General features: G+C 40.5%; 2 protein-coding genes across 3 annotated transcripts in view; one reads left to right on the forward strand and one right to left on the reverse strand.

Annotated features, from left to right (window-relative positions):
- Positions 1-19,616, reverse strand: part of ZRANB1 (zinc finger RANBP2-type containing 1) — a 72,588-nt gene that overhangs the window by 40,051 nt on the left and 12,921 nt on the right. The window contains exons 2-3 of one of the 2 annotated variants that reach the window (XM_033179613.1): positions 8,931-9,105; positions 6,198-7,048 (exon numbers count right to left, since the gene is read on the reverse strand). In XM_033179613.1, the coding sequence (XP_033035504.1) occupies positions 6,198-7,048; positions 8,931-8,971 (892 nt within the window). In that variant the 5' untranslated portion in view covers positions 8,972-9,105. The remainder of the gene's footprint in view (positions 1-6,197; positions 7,049-8,930; positions 9,106-19,616) is intronic. The other variant, XM_033179623.1, reaches the window with a different exon arrangement.
- On the forward strand, positions 449-1,277 carry LOC117065200 (40S ribosomal protein S6-like). The gene has a single exon (XM_033179731.1). It carries the CDS (start codon positions 493-495, stop codon positions 1,240-1,242), a length of 750 nt encoding a protein of 249 aa, XP_033035622.1. The 5' UTR covers positions 449-492; the 3' UTR covers positions 1,243-1,277.

Genomic DNA, 19,616 nt, shown 5'->3' on the forward strand with positions numbered 1-19,616 from the left:
TGGGGAGGGATAATGGACAGAGATGAAGTTTTGGATACAGCACTCATAGAGGACCTCACTGAGAAGGCAATACTTGAGAAAAGAAGTGAAGGTGGAGAGCAATCCAGGCAGAGGAAACAGCAAGTAAAAGGCTTGAGGGCTTGTTTATAGAAAAAAAAAAAAAAAGTGGCAAGAGTGGCTGGAATGAAATGGAAAAGGTGGAAAACAGATTAGTTCAGAGATAACATGCTTTTGGCCCTTGAACAACATGGGGATTAGGGGGACCAACCTCCCACACAGTAGCAGATCCATGTATAACTTTTAACTCCCCCAAAACTACTGATAGCCTGCTGTTGACCGGAAGCCTTACTAATAGCATAAACAGTCAAATAACACATATTTGTATATGTATTATACACCGTATTCTTGTAATAAATGAGAGAAAAGAAAATGTTATTAAGAAAATCATAAGGGCTTTTCCATGGCGCCTCGGAGGCATTCAGCTGCTTCAAGATGAAGCTGAACATCTCCTTCCCAGCCACTGGCTGCCAGAGACTCATTGAAGTGGACGATGAACGCAAACTTCGTACTTTTTATGAGAAGCGTATGGCCACAGAAGTTGCTGCTGACGCTCTGGGTGAAGAATGGAAGGGTTATGTGGTCCGAATCAGTGGTGGGAACGACAAACAAGGTTTCCCCATGAGGCAGGGTGTCTTGACCCATGGCCGTGTCCGCCTGCTGCTGAGTAAGGGGCATTCCTGTTACAGACCAAGGAGAATGGGAGAAAGAAAGAGAAAATCAGTTCGTGGTTGCATTGTGGATGCCAATCTGAGCGTTCTCAACTTGGTTATTGTAAAAAAAGGAGAGAAGGATATTCCTGGACTGACTGATACTACGGTGCCTCGCCGCCTGGGCCCCAAAAGAGCTAGCAGAATCCGCAAACTTTTCAATCTCTCTAAAGAAGATGACGTCCGCCAGTATGTTGTGAGAAAGCCCTTAAACAAAGAAGTTAAGAAACCTAGGACCAAAGCACCCAAGATTCAGCGTCTTGTTACTCCACGTGTCTTGCAGCACAAACGGCGGCGTATTGCTCTGAAGCAGCAGCATACTAAGAAAAACAAGGAAGAGGCTGCAGAATATGCTAAACTTTTGGCCAAAAGAATGAAGGAGGTTAAGGAGAAGCGCCAGGAACAAATTGCGAAGAGACGCAGACTTTCCTCTCTGCGAGCTTCTACTTCTAAGTCTGAATCCAGTCAGAAATAACTTTTTGAGTAACAAATAAATAAGATCAGACTCGGGAAAAGAAAAAAAAAAAAAAAAAGAAAATCATAAGGAAGAGAAAATACATTTACTAACTCATTAAGTCAAAGTGGCTCATCATAAAGGACTTCATCATCATCGTCTTCACCTTGAGTAGGCTGAGGAGGAGGAGGAAGAAAAGGGGTTGTTCTTGCTGTCTCAGGGGTGGCCGAGCTGGTAGAAAACTTATGCATAAGTGAACCCGCACAGTTCAGACCTGTGTTGTTCAAGGGTCAAAAGTATATGGAAGGAAGCTGAAGTGCTCAATACAGAGCATGTAGATGGCCTTGTAGAGTTTTTGAGGGACTCTGGCTATTATTTAATCCAAGTAAAACAGGTGATCACTAGAGGGTTCTGAGCAGAGTTAGCTCCTTTGACGACAGCAGATTGTAAGGAGGGCAAAGGCAAGGGGGAATCATGGTTTGGACAAGAATAGTGAGAAGTGGTCAGAGTCCAGATATATTTTGAAGGTAGAGCCAATGGATCTTCTGAGAAATAGGAGTGGGGCATAAGAGAAAGAAGAATCAAGGAGGGCCAAGGCTTTTGGCACAAGCAATGGAATGAGAAATTTGCCATCAACCATGATGAGAACCTAGGAAAAAATAGATTTGAAAGAGAGACCAGTTCTGTTTTAGCATCACTGAGCTTGAAATGAGCTTGAGTTATTAAACACTCCAGGAAAGATGCTGAATAGGCAGTTGGATATATGAGTCTAGAGTTCAGGAATACAAGTTATAGCACAGATTTAATATGGTATTCTTATCTAACCCTGTGTCTTTTTAAGGACATAGCTATGTACACAAATTGAAGTGCAATTTCATAAGGCAACTGATTCAATACAATAGCAGAATAAAAGCAGGGCATTAGGTAGCGTTGCTCTATTCTCTAGATACATTGTTGTCTACCCAGTGAGAAAAGCAGTCTATAGTGAGTGCTGACATGACTGCCCTAAAAACCTGATGTCCCTAAAAACATCTAGCACCAATTGCAGACATTCCATAGACAACTGTACATTGACATTCACACCTCTACCTTTACCACCCTGATTCTCAACCTCAGGTTCCACTACAGATGTCGGGTTTTGGCACAGCTGTCCCCAACATCCTCTCACCACATAAGATAATTTGACTTATGTGAAACTTACACTCAATGGCTATGTCAATATGCTTGCTCAATACTGTTGATGCCTTAGTTGACATCTGCCCTCTCAACAACTGGATCTTCCTCATTCCCAGTTTATCAGCTATAAAGCTGACCTAAGGTTGACATTTTTTTCCAACTTTAAATGGAAAAGTCTCACATTTTATACTCAGTGTATATAATGTAGAGATGGATTTTTTAAAAAAACACTTAACATCAACAACCCAAAATACACTGTATCTAACGAAATCTGGGGAACATAAGGCAGGCAGAAAAGGGAAGTAAAGATTAATTTTGAGTACATGTGAACTTCTGTTAGTCTTACTGCTCAAGCCTTTTTTTTAGTTAACCCAACACAATGTAAACAAGTTTCTTAAAAGTATTTAACATATTTCAGTGATGTTTACACATCAGAATATGGCTATCAAATAGAAACAGGCCTATAATTATAACCTTATGTATAACAGTTCAGAATGACATCGTACAGTTAACAGTAAAAAATATCTGCTGATAGGAAAGACACAGTCCACATTACCAAGAACCAAATACAATCAACCCTTGGCCCTGAGAATCTAGAAACTTTGCAGGTGGAAACAGCAACTTAATGACAAATCGTTTTGTAAACAAAACAAGGTCAAATTCAATACTGGTCCTATTGGTAGAAGTTTTTGCTTCACCTTTTTTTTTTTTTTTTAAGACGGAGTTTCACTCACTCTTGTCGCCCAGGCTGGAGTGCAATGGTGCGATCTTGGCTCACTGCAACCTCCACCTCCCAGGTTCAAGAGATTCTTGTGCCTCAGCCTCCCGGGTAGCGAGAACTATAGGCATGCGCTACCACGTCCAGCTATTTTGTATTTTCAGTAGAGACGGGGTTTCTACATGTTGAGTCAGGCTGGTCTCGAACTCCCGACCTCAGGTGATCCACCTGCCTCGATCTCCCAAAGTGCTGGGATTAACAGAAATGAGCCACTGTGCCTGGTCTTGTTCCACTTTTAAATTGAAGTCAGTGATTAAAATGCAAAGAGATGGGCGGGACCCAGTGGCTCACCCCTGTAATCCCGGCACTCTGGGAGGCTGAGGTGGGTGGATCGCTTGAGCCCAGGAGTAAGATACCAGCCTGGGTAACAAGGTAAAACCCTATCTCTACAAAAAAAAATACAAAAATTAGCCGGGCGTGGTGGTATGTGCCTATAGTCCCAGCTACTCAGGAGGCTGAGGTGGGAGGATGGTTTGAGCTTAGGAAGTCAAGGCTGCAGTGAGCCATGATTGCGCCACTGCACTCCAGCCTCGCAACCCTGACTCAAAAAAATAAAATGCAAGGAGGTACAAGGATGGCTAGTCATCTAAAGTAGTAAGGATATGTAGAAAAAGGTAAGATCAAGAAGAAATAATGTCATAAAGACAAACATGTTGATTCATCTAACTTGTATGCTTCAAGGAAAGAAAGTATTTCAAATCAGGTGTTCCTATCCTGAGATCCACTGACTTGAAGCAACCTGGGATTGAAGTGAAGCCCTGATTCCTAAAGGATTCTATGACCTTTAGTGGGGTTTAGTGACCTTCATTGTGAGGTTAAAAACCGTCACAATGAAGTCTAGTTCATTTTCATCTATAAACCTACATGTACTATAACACCATCTTGTAGTCCAAGTACTCATAGTACACTACTCCCTGCAAAAAAAAAAAAAAAAAAAGATTTTAAGAGTGTTCCAAAGGCATACAAGCAATTAAAAGACAATCACACCCAACATAAAACCTCATAGATATGTAAAGATTCCATTTATATGAATATCCAGAATAGGTAAATCCACAGACACCAAAAGCAGACTGGCAGTTATCAAGGGTTAGCGGGTAGGGGTAGGGACCAGTAACTGCTTAATGGGCACACAGTTACCTTTTGGGATGATGAATATGTTTTGGAACAACACAGAGGTAGTGGTTACACAATGTGAATGCATTAAATGCCAAATGAGTTGTTCACTTGCAAAACGGTGAATTTTTATGTTAAGTCAATTTGATCTCAGTAAGGAAACTAATAATAAAACCCTTTTGTATCTCCTATTTAAATTTTTTTAACTGACAATCATACTATATGTTGCCCTCAATTTGGAGCAGAAAAATTAGTGGAATAAAATGGGACAACACAGACAGAAGATGGCTCGGTGTGTTTTCATCCCTCATCCTCAGGATGGGAAGAAACTAGAACTAAGAGCTGCTAAGTGCCTACTACGTCTGGAGGTCAGAAGGATTCATCTGCTGGGATATTCTTTTTCGCCAGAACAAAGCTAAAACTGAAAACTCAGGATTTCGGCTGGGCACAGCAAATTATGCCTATAATCCCAACACTTTAGGAGACTGAGGTGGGAGGATCGCTTGAGCCCAGGAGTTCAAGACCAGCCTGGGCAACATAGGGAGACCCCCATCTTTACAAATAATAATTAAAAACAATAGTAGGGCATATTGGTACATGCTAACAGGGAGTCCCAGTTACTGGGGAGGCTGAGGTGGCAGATCACTCGAACCCAGGAGGTTGAGGCTGCATCACTGCCCTCTAGCCTGGGTGACAGAGTGAGATCCCATCTTTGGGGGGGGGGGATGATATATATAATATATATAAAAATTTATTTTAAAACTCACAATTTCTTGGATATCAATTCTTAGGACTCACAGGTTCATACACCTAAAACTTCCATATTCTTGGGCTGGACCCAGGGGGATTAAAAAAAAGAAATTGGTACTGAGGGAAAACATACAGCTAAGGTATAGTTAAGGCTTAGCTATTGTTCCACACAGAGTTTAAACTTAGTAATCAGACCGAACGTCAAAGTAAGCACCCTATCCAAATAATTTAATAAAATCAAACATCTAATCTACTCAAAAAAACACTGAAGACTCAAGTAACTGCTTTTGTGAATTACATCACAATTAACTCACAAAGTCAAGAACTGAAAAAAAACTCTGCTCTCCTATGTCTCTGTCCTTCAACAGTATTTCCTGAGGAAAATGTCACAATGCATACGAACCATAACTTGAAGTATGGAATCAGCTGGCTACATGTAATCAGCTCCATAAAGTTTGCAAATATTTACTACATGACATTCATGTTAAATTAACACCAGTATTTTCAAGGTCAATATGTTTGTTCAACTTCTTGGAGTCACACATTTTTGTGGTATTTTTAACATCTGACTAAAGCTTCTATCATCACAAGATGCTCACACTGTTTACAAATACTTGGAAACAGCAGCTGGTGTTCCTCAGTTACATCTTGTTACAATAAACAGAGTAGCAGTTTTAAAGTCCAGGTATATATTTTACCATTGATGTGTAAAACCTTTGCTTTAACTTAAAAGTTTCCCTTGCCCCCAGTAATGGAGAGACATGAACACAATTAATTGTGGGCAATTTAGTACAAAGTTATGACAAGATCACAGATACACAAATTTTTATGTATGCATACTTGAAAGTACAGCTATCATGCTGAATGAATTAAATGCTGGTGACTTTGAACACATATACAAATACACACACACACACACACACACACACACACACATATACATACATTTTTTGTGGGCATGGAGACAGTCTCACTATGTTGCCCAAGCTAGAGTGCAGGTACTATTCACAGACCCATCATGGCATACTACAGCCTCAAACTCATGGTCTCAAGCAAGTGGCTAAGACTACAAGCATGTGTCAGCACACCCAGCTCTTTTCGTATCATTTTTACTACCTTTTCCCATTCCATTCAAAAAACGCAGAATACAGAAACTTACCCACACAAGCACTGAGGAAGAGCCAATCAGTCTTTTTCATCCTGTTTTTAATTTGCTTTAGTTTTTTAAAGTCTACTTCAAGTTCCTCCTTGCTGCCCACAGCACCAGCCAATTCAATCCTCTGAAAATCCATTTTCACTTCAGAGTCCCGCTTCGTGGCAGGAGGTGATCTCCTCTGGCTATTACCACTACTGCAACTTCCCCTCCATCGAGCTCTGTCTTGCTCATTTATTATTGAAGAAGCCTCTTCAGTCTCTGCCAATTCTATTGCTTCAATGTTATTAGGTCTGGGGTGATCACAAACAACACACCTTTTAGCCTTGGCCCAGTTTTCATATGTGCAAACAGAGCAAGTCCAGTGCTGTGTCCTAGTGTTCAATTTATTTCTATCGTTGTATTCCTCACAAGGATCAACAGAAAAAGCAACCGGTCTTGAGCCAGATCCTGAGGACTGAGGAGATTCTGTAGGACTCCTGGTCCTACGTTGGGATAAGCACTGGGTACATCTGATTGCTCTTGGCCAGTTCAAATATGTACACATGTGGCATGACCACTTATTTGCATTTTCCATGCTATACGAAGATTTAACCCTTGGTCTTGCACTAGAGTCTGGACATATCAAAGGACTACTTCCTCCTTCGGGGCTGGAAGGATCCCAATCTCTACCAACATCACTTGAACCACTTTTAAATGGATCTTCTGTAATAATTGTTCCACTAGGTCTTTGGGCACGACACATAGTACACTTGATTGCAGATGGCCAGTTTTCATACGTACAATATTCACAAGCCCATTTAATTCCACGTTCTGACATTGTGCACTTCTTGAAGTGAGCTGTGTCAGGCAGGAAGCTATAAATAATATAGGACATGGTTATTAAAATAACTACATTCCACCTCCAAAAATACGCTCCCCAAAAAGCATGCCCTTCAATCTACAAAATAAACTTCTCAAAAGATGCATGTAACATTTCGACACTGAATTATCCTAATTTTCTTTTTTGATTTCCGTAGAAACACTGGAGATAAATTCTCAAAAGAAAAAATCTTAGACCTTGGGATTTAATAAAATTGAACTTTGGAATGCAAAAAGAGATAGGCAGGAAATATAAGGAGATTTGATCTAAGAAGGATGAGATTAAAGGGAAGCCACTAATAGAAATGTTTAATTTCAGGGAGGCCATCACATCAATTTAGAAAAGTAACCAATAGTTTAAAGAGACAAAGGTAGAGGAAACAACACAAACTAAATAATAGCTTAAACACATAACCATTCTCAAATTATGAACACAGATTATGATTCATGAATTCAGAAGATCAAATAACGTCTATTTTATCATTCTCACTAAGGGAGAAAAGCAGTTTAAAATGCTAATTATCCACTGTTCTTAATTAGCACACGTAGTAAAGAAACGTTAAGAAGTAATGGCTACAATTAACAAAGTAACATTATGAAATAGGTAGTTCCTTGATATTCTGTAGCCTCAAAATCTAGTTCTATTTGGAGCAAAAAGAAGAAGACTGTACTGGGGAAAATTAAATCTGTGGAAGGTCACTGAAATAACTAGTAGCATAATCATTCCAGTGTAATTGTGAATGTTCATAATTAAAATATTTTAAATTTTGAATATTTAAAATATATTCAAAATCTAATTCATGGCCAGGGATCGTAACTCACGCCCGTAATCCCAGCATTTTGGGAGGCTGAGGTGGGTAGATCATGAGATCAGCAGTTCAAGACCAGCCTGGCCAAGATAGTGAAACCCCGTCTCTATAAAAATACAAAAATTAGCCATGCATGGTGGTAGGCGCCTGTAATCCCAGCTACTCGGGAGGCTGAGGCAGAGAACTGCTTGAACCCGGGAGGCAGAGGTCGCAGTGAGCCAAGATCGCATCACTGCACTCTAGTCTGGGCGACAGAGCGAGGCTCCATCCCCCCACAAAAAAAAAAAAAAATTCAATTCATATTTAAAATACATTCACACTATTTAAAGGAGTCCTAGGATTCAACAATGGGCTAACCCTACACTATAATGAAAAAAGACTTAATTTAATGGCAACTAATTCATAAATGAAGCAACTTACATAACAAATTTAATGATTTTTTTTTTAATGGCTTGAATTTAGACACTGGCCACTTTTCTTAAATACTTTTATCAACTCAATATCATCCCAACACCTATTTTTCAGCAGGAAGAGAAAGAAATCCTAGGCAGAGCACAGAAGCTTTGCTCTTTCTCAGGGATTTTTCCTGAACCTAGAGCTCTGGTTAAATCTTTCCTTTTTTTGTTGTTGTTTTTTAGAGATGGAGTCTTGCTATGTTTTGCCCAGGTTGGAATGCAGTGGAGTAGTGCAATCTAAGCTCACTGCAACCTCCACCTCCCAGGTTCAAGCGATTCTCCTGCCTCAGCCTCCCAAGTAGCTGGGAGTACAGGCACGTGCCACCATTCCCGGCTAATTTTTATATTTTTAGTAGAGATGGTGTTTCAGCATCTTGGCCAGGCTTCTCTTCAACTCCTGACCTCGTGATCCACCCACCTCGACCTCCCAAAGTGCTAGGATTACAGGCATGAACCACTGCGCCTGGCCTAAATCTTTCACTTTTGAAGTATACTGTATTATGTTCCTGCCTGCCAAGTCCACACACCATATATAGTGTGAACTCTGCTAAGAAAAAAAAAAATCACTATAAGAATATATACTATTTAATAGCTAAAATAAAAACCACACTTACTAAGATTTTAGTTCCCACGCTATAACCTCCACCTTGCACATGATTAGAATAAAAGTACGGTTTGCAAATCAGATCGAAGACAAGATTCCGTCTTCATGCTGGCTCAGATTCTGACTTCCTCAGGAGATACTGCAAAACGTGATAAGTGGTTCTGTCTGACTGTGAATAGCTATTCCTGTAAAGGAGACCAAAACTGAATTTCACTTGAAGCCTGCTACTTTAGCTAAAAGGTTTTTTTAAGGCTTTATTTTTATCAATTCTCTATTTTAACCCTACTCATTTATTTGAACAATGGACAACTATATTTAGAATTTTAATTTAACAGAACAATAAAACTGGCTAATCAACTGAGCTGGTCAGCCAAATTAAACACGGATGAGATATTTTTCTATGTAACCTTAATCCTGTGCTGTGTACAAAGGTCTAATATTACCATTAATTTGGCAGTGCTAAGTTAATTCCTACCTGTATTACTTCTATTACTAAAAGGGAAAAGATGATAAAATCCAAAAAAGTAGAAAAAGCAAAATAATTGCTTATATTTAGCTATGAAACCACCTTCAGCAACTGCATTTTCTTCCCTGATCCAAGGAATATAAAATTATCTTGCTTAAATTTTTATATCTAGTTTGTATAATGATTACTTACAACCTCATAGCAGCCCAAAAATGTGTGGAAGAGCAGAGAACTATAATCATATAAGCATCCAAAAAGTAGAAAATACAGATTTAATGGCAATTTTCATACTCTTTAGGCAGATTCTTTTAGTTTCTCAGGAACAAAATATAAGTTATTTGCTCATGCTACCGAAAATTAAAATGAGCATGTAGAAACTTATTAACAAGATAAATGCCATCCATAACGAACATATATCCAGGGCTACTCTAAGTAATTTCAATATATCTTTTAAAATATTCACATTCAAAATCCATACTTGTTTTGATAAGTCTTACTATGTTTGTAGGCGCAACTAAACAGCCCGTAACCTTACGTTATCTTAGCTAATGTTCATGTAACTAATACACTGGCATAATATATTTAAATGTCTAGGCTGATTTAAAAAACAAAAAATTGCCATAAAAAATAATCACTGTCATAAATTCCTGGTAAAACAATGGACAGATAGCTGCCTAATTAGCCCACCAACCTCTGAAAATCCAGGTAACTAAGCAATACCAAAACCAAGCTCAAGAGTTTTAAGAGATGTGCCTTATATTAGATAATAAGCACAGTGGCTCAAGTCTATAATCCCAGCACTTTGGGAGAATGAGGTGGGAGGATCACTTGAGCCCAGGATTCAAGACCCACCTGGGCAACATAGCAAGACTCCATCACTACAAGAAAGGAAAAAAAACACACACACACACAATTTTTGTTGTTGTTGAGACAGTCTCGCTCTGTCACCCAACCTGGAGTGCAGTGGCACCATCTTGGCTCACTGCAGCCTCTGCCTCCTGGGTTCAAGCGAATCTCCTGCCTCAGCCTCCTGAGTAGCCGGGACTACAGGAGCATCCCACCATGCCCAGCCAATTTTTTAATTTTCAGTAGAGACGCAGTTTCACCTTGTTGGCCAGGCTGGTCTCAAACTCCTGGCCTCAAGTGATCCACCTGCCTCAGCGTCCCAAAGAGCTGGGATTATAGGCGTGAGCCACTACGACCGTCCAAAAAAAAAAAATTCTTGTTTAATTAGCCAGGTGCAGTGGCCTGTGCCTATAGTCCCGGCTACTCAGGAGGCCAAGGAAGGAGGCTCATTTGAACATAGGAGTTCAAGACCACAGTGAATTATGATTGTGCTACTGTGCTTCAGCCTGCCATGACAGAGCAAGACTGTCTCAAGGGAAAAAAAAAGGGAAAAAATGTAATGATGTATATAGTCTTCACTCTAAGAGAACTTGAAACATTGCAGGAACGTTGTTTAGCAACTGCAAGGTAAAATTCATTGAAGAGTGGCTGGGCACTCACGCCTATAATCCCAGCACAGGAGGCCTAGGTAGCTGGATTGCTTGAATCCAAGAGTTTGACACCAGCCTGGGCAACATGGCAAAACCCCATCTCTTCAAAAAATACAAAAATTAACCCAGGGTGGTGGCACATGCCTGTAGTCCCAGCTACTCAGGAAGCTGAAGCAGGAGGATCGCTTCAGCCCAGGGGGGTTGAGGCTGCAGTGAGCCATGATCATACCATTGTACTCAGAGTAAGACCTTGTCTCAAAAAAACAAAAACACACACAAAAAAAGAAAAAAAATTCACTGAAGATTATCTGAGACAGCTATTTCTACCTGTGGTATTAGTAAACAGAACTAAAGGGTAAGGATAACATCAACTGAACTTTGTGTGTGTGTGTGTGTGTTTTTTTTTTTTTTTGCAGTACTATGAAGAAATTAACAGAGGATACTTTTTCCAGATGTCAAAACATTCCAAAAAGTACATAAAATTATTTCCAAAGTAGCCAGCTCTAAAATTAATACTCTACCTTGAAATAAAACTTACTAAATATCACTTTAAGTATTAAATATATTCATACACTCAAGTAAATTTAGGTTACAAGTTTAATTCTGCATGCAAAGCAGATTTGCAAATTCTATCCAAGGACTCAAATTTCAATTAATTGGTAAAATAAAACACAATAAAATCTACATCATCTGGGCCTTCGTTAAGGAGAACTAGACAAAACTGCTACTTATTAATATAAGATTATTAATACAAACCTGTAGAGATTTACAAATGCTCAGAGAACGTCTTAGGGATATAAAGACGAAAGCTAAACTAAAAAGGATTTTCCAAGCATGCTAAATGTTCAGGCTTTTAAAATATTACAAAGTAATTTTGAATTATAAAATTTCTGTAAATAAAAAATTTTAAAATACTTAAGCCAAAATATCACACATACTCATCTCCTCTTTTCTCATCAGTTATTCTTTCATCACTGTCTTCTTCACAATAGTCAACAGGAAAAACAACCAGTCTAGAGCAGGATCGTGAAGATCAATGATATAGTAAACCCTTTATCTACAAATCTAACCTCATTTCAGGGCTCCAACAGGTTATCAAATCATCCATTTAACTCCTTATCTTCTTCTCACAACAAACTTCTATCTTGACTTCTCCAGTTTCCATTAATGACACTATTAACACCTCTGCACCCAGCAGAGAACTCAGAATCACCTTAAATTCTGCCTTCCTCCCCACAGATTGTTTTTTTTGTTTTTTTTTTTTTTTTTGAGACGGAGTCTTGCTCTGTGGCCCAGGCTGGAGTGCAGTGGCCGGATCTCAGCTCACTGCAAGCTCCGCCTCCCGGGTTTACGCCATTCTCCTGTCTCAGCCTCCCGAGTAAATGGGACTACAGGCGCCCGCCACCTCGCCTGGCTAGTTTTTTGTATTTTTTTAGTAGAGACGGGGTTTCACCATGTTAGCCAGGATGGTCTCGATCTCCTGAACTCGTGATCCGCCCGTCTCGGCCTCCCAAAGTGCTGGGATTACAGGCTTGAGCCACCGCGCCCGGCCTCTCCCCACAGATTCTTTCTAGCGGTTTCTATCCAATTACTGTCTTCTCATTCCCACTGCCATCAATCCTTTTCCAGTTCAGGTCAGAACTACTATAAAAGCCTTCTAAGCATCTTCCCTTTCTAAACCCATCCAGCTGACTGTTCCACAATTCTCTTTCTGAGGCTCTTCTGCAACAGTATAAACTCTCATCTCCTTCCTGTCACAAACACACACACCACACACTCACTCCCAAACATGCCACACACGCTGCTGACTCATGCATGTGTCACCACCACCCAACAATATACACATGAAGGTACTGCCTTAGATACAGAAGCACAACAGACACCATCATTTATAATGAATTCTACCCATTCTTTAAGGCTCAGTTCAAGTCTCATCTTCATGAAGTTTTCAAATCACTCCAAGTACACTCCAAGCAACCATACTTATTGACATTTGGCACTTTATATTTCCTCTTGGGGGTAGTTTTTGGAACACTAATTCATATATGTTTTTCCTATGTCACTCACACCCTTCTATTTCCATCCCTCCCTTCGATTTCCAGTCAAACAGCCAGGCTTTCAAAACCCTTTGTTCAGAGATTCCAGTGGCACGGAAGGTAGAGCAGCACCCTGTGTTTAGTAAAACCCAAGAAGAGACCATTTTGAATGACTCGATGAAAGAAAGGAGTAGACCTTGTGAGCAATCTCAGAAGAAATTCTAGAGAGGATGGAATCAACTCCATGGCAGCAAGACCTCAGTAAAAAGTGTCTGCTAGATATAAACTAGGTGTCAAGTCACAGGCACTAGGGCCCACAGTTGGTGGCAGAGCCACACAACCTGATGGAACCTTGTGGAAGACAATGGAAGACAATACTATAACCAATGCAGGCAAAATCTGAACCATATGACACCAGGCCTTCCAAGAACATGAGGAGAGGGAGCCCCAAGGATGACTGAGGTTGAATTTCTTGCCAAAGAAGTAGAATTCAAATCAAGTTAATTTAAAGAAAGCAAATGTGGTACCTTCTTTCCATCTGAGTTTTCGGACTAAGATTCATGTTTGATACACTTGTTACGTCTTCCTATATCCTTGACCAGATTATAAACTGAGCAAAACCTATTACATTTGTTTTTCCCTCATTTTGTAACACACCAGTTAGGTCCATACTTAAGTATAGAACTACATCAACAAATATCTAGAATATTATACAGCAAACAGTGACTTCAGCACCTTCACATTCTAGCCCCATTAAAAAATATGTAACTTGTAATTGAATCCCCAAAATTATTAAACACTTTTGCCTCTACAACTTCAGCATTTGAAATAAAAAGAACTCTTAGGCAAAATACAACAATCACTAAATTATTTGTTAAATGACTTAGTCTGAAGCTCTCTGGTTCTATAATCCACAATTAAACATACTGTTCTAACACGGTTTCCAAGACATTCTCCTGGTTTTCTTCCAATCTCAGTAGCTTTTCTTCCTCACGAACTTCTTTGTTGGCTTCCTTATGTTTCTGAATTAAAGAGCCAAGTGCCCCAAGCTTTGGTCCTCTTCTCTCTAACCTCTAACTACTCTGGGGACCTTAAGTCAATCCCTGGGCTTTAAATATCAGCTATTTGATGATAATTTAAAATTTTGTATCTCCAAGTTGGATCTCTCCCCTAACTCAAGATTTGTAAAACCAGCTGCCCACCTGACATCTCAATTTGAATGTTTAACCAGTGTCTCACAGTTAACATGTCCAAAACTGAATTCCTAATCAGAATTTCGTATTTCTGAGCCTCAGTTTTTCCATCTACAAATTGAAGGGATTAGACTACTAAGAGCCACAAAATTGTTCAATAAAAGTTTGTTCCTTTCGTCACTGCTCTGAAAGTCTACCATCCTACAACAAACCTGGCACTGTGGCAACCCATACACTGGTTAACTATTCAAATCTAGCTATGACAATAACACAAGTACAAATCTTTTGCAATCATTATCTTCTAAAAGTCCTAAATTAGTGTGAAATTGTATGTAAATAATAATTAGATATCAAAAATGAGCTGGCATTCCTATAAAAAGAGGTCACTAATACCGGGTGCGGTGGCTCAAGCCTGTAATCCCAGCACTTTGGGAGCTGAGACGGGCGGATCACGAGGTCAGGAGATCGAGACCATCCTGGCTAACACGGTGAAACCCCGTCTCTACTAAAAATACAAAAAAAAAAAAAACTAGCCGGGCAAGGTGGCAGGCGCCTGTAGTCCCAGCTACTCCGGAGGCTGAGGCAGGAGAATGGCGTAAACCCGGGGGGCGGAGCTTGCAGTGAGCTGAGATCCAGCCACTGCACTCCAGCCCGGGCAACAGAGCTAGACTCCGTCTCAAAAAAAAAAAAAAAAGAGGTCACTATTATCTATAGCATCTGTATCAAATGAGTAGATTTGAACTAAACATACTGTACACTTCCCAGGAATTTGTGGATAAGTTGGACAAAGTAAAATTAAGTAACACCTGCCAGGGTGTTACTTGGCCTTACCAGCACTATGCCTTAATTAACTGAGGTGACAACCCTCTACAGCTACAACTAACTTCATTCCAACCAAACCTAAGTCTTCAAAATATAACAAATTTAAATGTTACATTTTAATCTGTCAAGGCTACATTAACTGTAATAAAAGTTACAACTCTAATATTCTTGTTTCCTTTTAAACCACTAGACAATTAGCAATCCACTGACTAGAAGGAAAGAAGATCTAGAAGAAAAAAGTTAACTTATATTGTGTCAAATCTAGCATGAAACAGTATTAATGCTCTTTCTGTTCATCTTATCATCTCAGGAGGATTTCTAGCTCTTTCCATACTTACTCTATCTGAACACTTCAGTTCCTCAATCATAACAAGAAAGTGAGGAGGAGTAATACAGGTATGTCTTGAGCTTCAGTAGGACCTATCTTAGAGCATAGTTCCTTTACACACTTTGAGACATCCTAGGTCAATCAGGTACCTTAAATCACTATCCCAAACAAAATTAATGTAACAACCTAGAACAACATTTACCAAAGATTCACCATGCGCTCAGAAATATGGAAAGATATAACTAGACAAAACACTGTCCCTGTGATCAGAGAACCTGCAATCTAATGGGATGAAAGACCAGTTTTCTTAAACATGTATGGAAATGGAACAATTAACTCCAAAAATACACATCAATCCAGCTTTTAAATAATAATAAAACAACGTTTGCAAGAACTACGAACATGCTACTTCATTCAGAATTTAATTTCTGTCGGCCAGGCGTGGTGGCTCACGCCTGTAATCTCAGCACTCTGGGAGGCCGAGGTGGGAGATCACGAGGTCAGGAGTTTGAGATCAGCCTGACCAACAAGGTGAAACCCTGTCTCTACTAAAAATACAAAAAAATTAGCCAGGCGTGGTGGCGCGCACCTGTAATTCCAGCTACTCAGGAGGCTGAAGCAGGAAAATCGCTTGAACCTGGGAGGCGGAGGTTGCATGAGCCGAGATTGCACCATTGCTCTCCAGCCTAGGCAACAAGAGTAAAATTCCATCTCAAAAAAAAAAAAAAGAAGGAAAACTGATTAAGTTGGACTTCACTGATATTTAAAACTTCTGCTCTGTGAAAGACACAGTCAAGGGAATCAGAATACCAAAAACCAGAAAAAAAATTTGCAAAAGATAAATGACTATTATCTAAAATAAACAAAACTCTTAAAACTCAACAATAAGAAAACCACTCAACTGAAAAATGGGCAAAAGATCTGAACAGACACCTCACCAAAGAATATATATAGGTTGTAAATAAGCATATAAAAAGATGTTGAACATCTTTTCAAACGCGGGGGCGGGGGGGGACGTGGCTCGCGCCTATAATCCCAGCACTTTCGGAGGCCAAGGTGGGCTGATTACCTGAGGTCAGGAGTTCAAGACCAGCCTGGCCAACATGGTGAAACCCTGTCTCTACTAAAAATACAAAAATACAGCATACATCATTAGGCAATTACAAATTAAAACAATGAGATACCACCACATACTTACTAGAATGGCTAAAATCCAAAACACTGACATTACCAAATGCTGTCAAGAATGTGGAGCAACAGGAACTCTCATTCATTGTTGGTGGGAATTCAAAATGGTACAGTCACTTTGGATGACAATTTGGCAGTTTCTCACAAAAATGTACTTTCGTCATGTGATACAGCAATCTTACTTCTTGCTAATTACCCAAATGAGTTGAAAACTTAAGTTCACACAGAAATCTACACATGGATTTCACAGCAGATTCATTTATAATTGCAAAATTCTGACCGGGCACGGTGGCTCATACCTGCAATCCCAGCACTCTGGGAGGCCAAAGTGGGCGGATTCTCGAGGTCAGGAGTTCAAGACCAGCCTGGCCAACATGGTAAAACCCCATCTCTACTAAAATTACAAAAAATTAGCCAGGTGTAGTGGCAGGCACCCATAGACTCAGCTACTTGGGAGGCTGAAGTACAAGAATCACCTGAACCCAGGAGGCGGAGGCTGCAGTGAGCCAAGACTGCACCACTGCACTCCAGCCTGGAGAACAGAGCGAGACTCCATCTCAAAAAAAAAAAAAAAACCTTTACACCCGTATAGTGTGGGAAATTTTTTCTAATTGCAGAAAGTTGGAAAGAACCAAGATGTCCTTCAGCAGGTGAATGGATAAACTGTGGTACATTCAGACAATGGAATATTATACAGCTCTAAAAACAAATGGGCTATAAACCCACAAAAAGACATGGTTGAACCTTAAATGCATATTACTAAGTGAAAGACAACCTAAAACAGTTACATAATGTATGACTCCAACTATACAACATTCTAGAAAAGGCAAAACATGAAGACAGTAAAAAGATCAGGGGGGTTGCAAGAGTTAGAGGGAAGGGATGAATAGAAGAGCACAGAGGAGTTTTAGAGCAGTGAAATCACTGTGTGCTATTATGATAGATACTTTTCATTATAAATTTGTCAAACCCCATAGAATCTACAGAGTGAATCCTAATGTAAATTACGTACTTTAGGTGATTATGTGTCAATGCTGGTTCATTAATTGTTAACAAATATACCACCCTGGGGAAGGATGTAGACAGTGGGGGAAACATGGGGGCAGCAGGTATATGAGAACTCTCTGTACTTTCTGCTCAATTTTGTTGTGAACTTAACACTGCTCTAAAAAAATAAAGTATTTTTAGGCCGGGAGAGGTGGCATACGCCCATAATCCCAGCATTTTGGGAGGCCGAGGTGGGTGGATCACCTGAGATCAGGAGTTCAAGACCAGCCTGGTCAATGTGGTGAAACCTTGTCTCTACTAAAAATACAAAGGTTAGCCGGGAGTTGTGGTGGGCGTCTGTAATCCCAGCTACTGGGGAGGCGGAGGCAAGAGAATCATTTGAACCTGGGAGGCAGAGGATGCAGTGAGCCAAGACCACACTACTGCACTCCAGCCTGGGCAACAGAGCAAGACTCTGTCTCAAAAAATAATAATAATAATAATGGAAAGTATTTAAAAGGACACAGGGCTGGAGTGGTAGGAACCACTGCTGTAATCCTAGCACCTTGGGAGGCCTAGGAGTTTGAGATCAGCCTGGGCAACATAGTGAGATTCCATCTCCACAAAACATTGTTATAAAGTTAGCCGGGTATGGTGGCACATGCCTGTAGTCCCAGCTAGGCGGAAGGCTGAGGTGAGAGGATCACTTGAGCCCGGAAGGTCAATGCTGCAGTGAGTTATGATCACACCACTGCACTACAGCCAAGAGACAAAGCAAAATCTTGTCTCCAAAAACTATATATATATCCTTAAGAGGGCATAAAAAGCCCTTCATGACTGATTGGTTTTTGTTTTGTTTTGTTTTGTTTTGTTTTTTTGAGACAGAGTCTCACTCTGTCGCCCAGGCTGGAGTGCAGTGGCGTGATCTCAGCTCACTGCAAGCTCCTCCTCCCAGGTTCACGCCATTCTCCTGCCTCAGCCTCCCAAGTAGCTAGGACTACAGGCGCCCGCCGCCACGCCCGGTTAATTTTTTGCATTTTTAGTAGAGACGGGGTTTCACTGTGTTAGCCAGATGGTCTCGATCTCCTGACCTCATGATCTGCCCGCCTCGGCCTTCCAAAGTGCTGGGATTACAGGCATGAGCCATCGCGCCCGGCCAGTTTTTGTTTTTTAACAGGATCTTACTCTGTGGCCTAAGCTAGAGTGCAGTGGCATGATCATGGCTCACCGCAACCTCAACTTCTCAGACTCAAGCGATCCTCCTACCTCAGCCTTCAGAGTAGCTGGGACTACAGGCGCCCACCATTACACCAAGTTATTTTTTAAATTTTTATTAGAGACAAGGTCTCATACATTGTCCAGGCTAATCTCGAACTCCAGGCCTCAATCTTCCCGACTCAGCCTTTTAAAGTCCTGGGTTTACAGGCATGAGCCACTGCACACAGCCACAATCAATCTTTTAAGTATCTTCTCAGCTACTCGTCCAAATACATACATCAAGAATATCCTACAATATTTCCCTTTAATAATTTATTATCTTTCACTAAAGCATAGAAATGTACTTTACTATGGAAAACCAGTTTCATCTCGACATTTATACCTAGTTCTCTCACATATATGAACAGGTACCGGACCGGGTATGGTAGTTCACGCCTGTAATCCCAGCACTTTGGGAGGCCAAGGCAGGCGGATCACCTAAGGTCAGGAGTTTGAGACCAGCCTGGCCAACATGGTGAAACCCTATCTCTACTAAAAATACAAAAATTAGCTGGACGTGGTGGTGGGTGCCTATAATCCCAGCTACTCAGGAGGCTGAGGCAGGAGAACTGCTTGAACCCAAGAGGAGGAGGCTGCAGTGAGCCAAGATTGCACCACTGCACTCCAGCCTTGGTGACAGAGCGAGAGTCCACGCAAGAAAGAAAGACAAAAGAAAAGGAAGGAAAAGAAGAAAGGAAATGTACTGCACTTCCAAAACGTGAGTCTGAGTCCCTCTCCCTCTCTGACATCTGAAATACTAGCCAAATCCTTAGGACCCAAGCCTCTCATCTGAAAAAATAGGGACAATAATGGCTTACCTATCTTTACGTGGAGGGCTAAAACTGATCACTTCAAAACCCAAGTCCTATAATTAACAGCATGAACACTTGTCAGCTTGACATAACATCAACTTAAGTTCTGTA

This window comes from Trachypithecus francoisi, unplaced genomic scaffold, assembly GCF_009764315.1.
Source record: "Trachypithecus francoisi isolate TF-2019V2 unplaced genomic scaffold, Tfra_2.0 Contig01579, whole genome shotgun sequence".
Taxonomy (NCBI): Eukaryota; Metazoa; Chordata; class Mammalia; order Primates; family Cercopithecidae; genus Trachypithecus; species Trachypithecus francoisi.

Excerpts from the sequence above, each read along its gene's own strand:
- LOC117065200 (XM_033179731.1), top strand. The coding sequence starts at position 493 with ATGAAGCTGAACATCTCCTTCCCAGCCACTGGCTGCCAGAGACTCATT.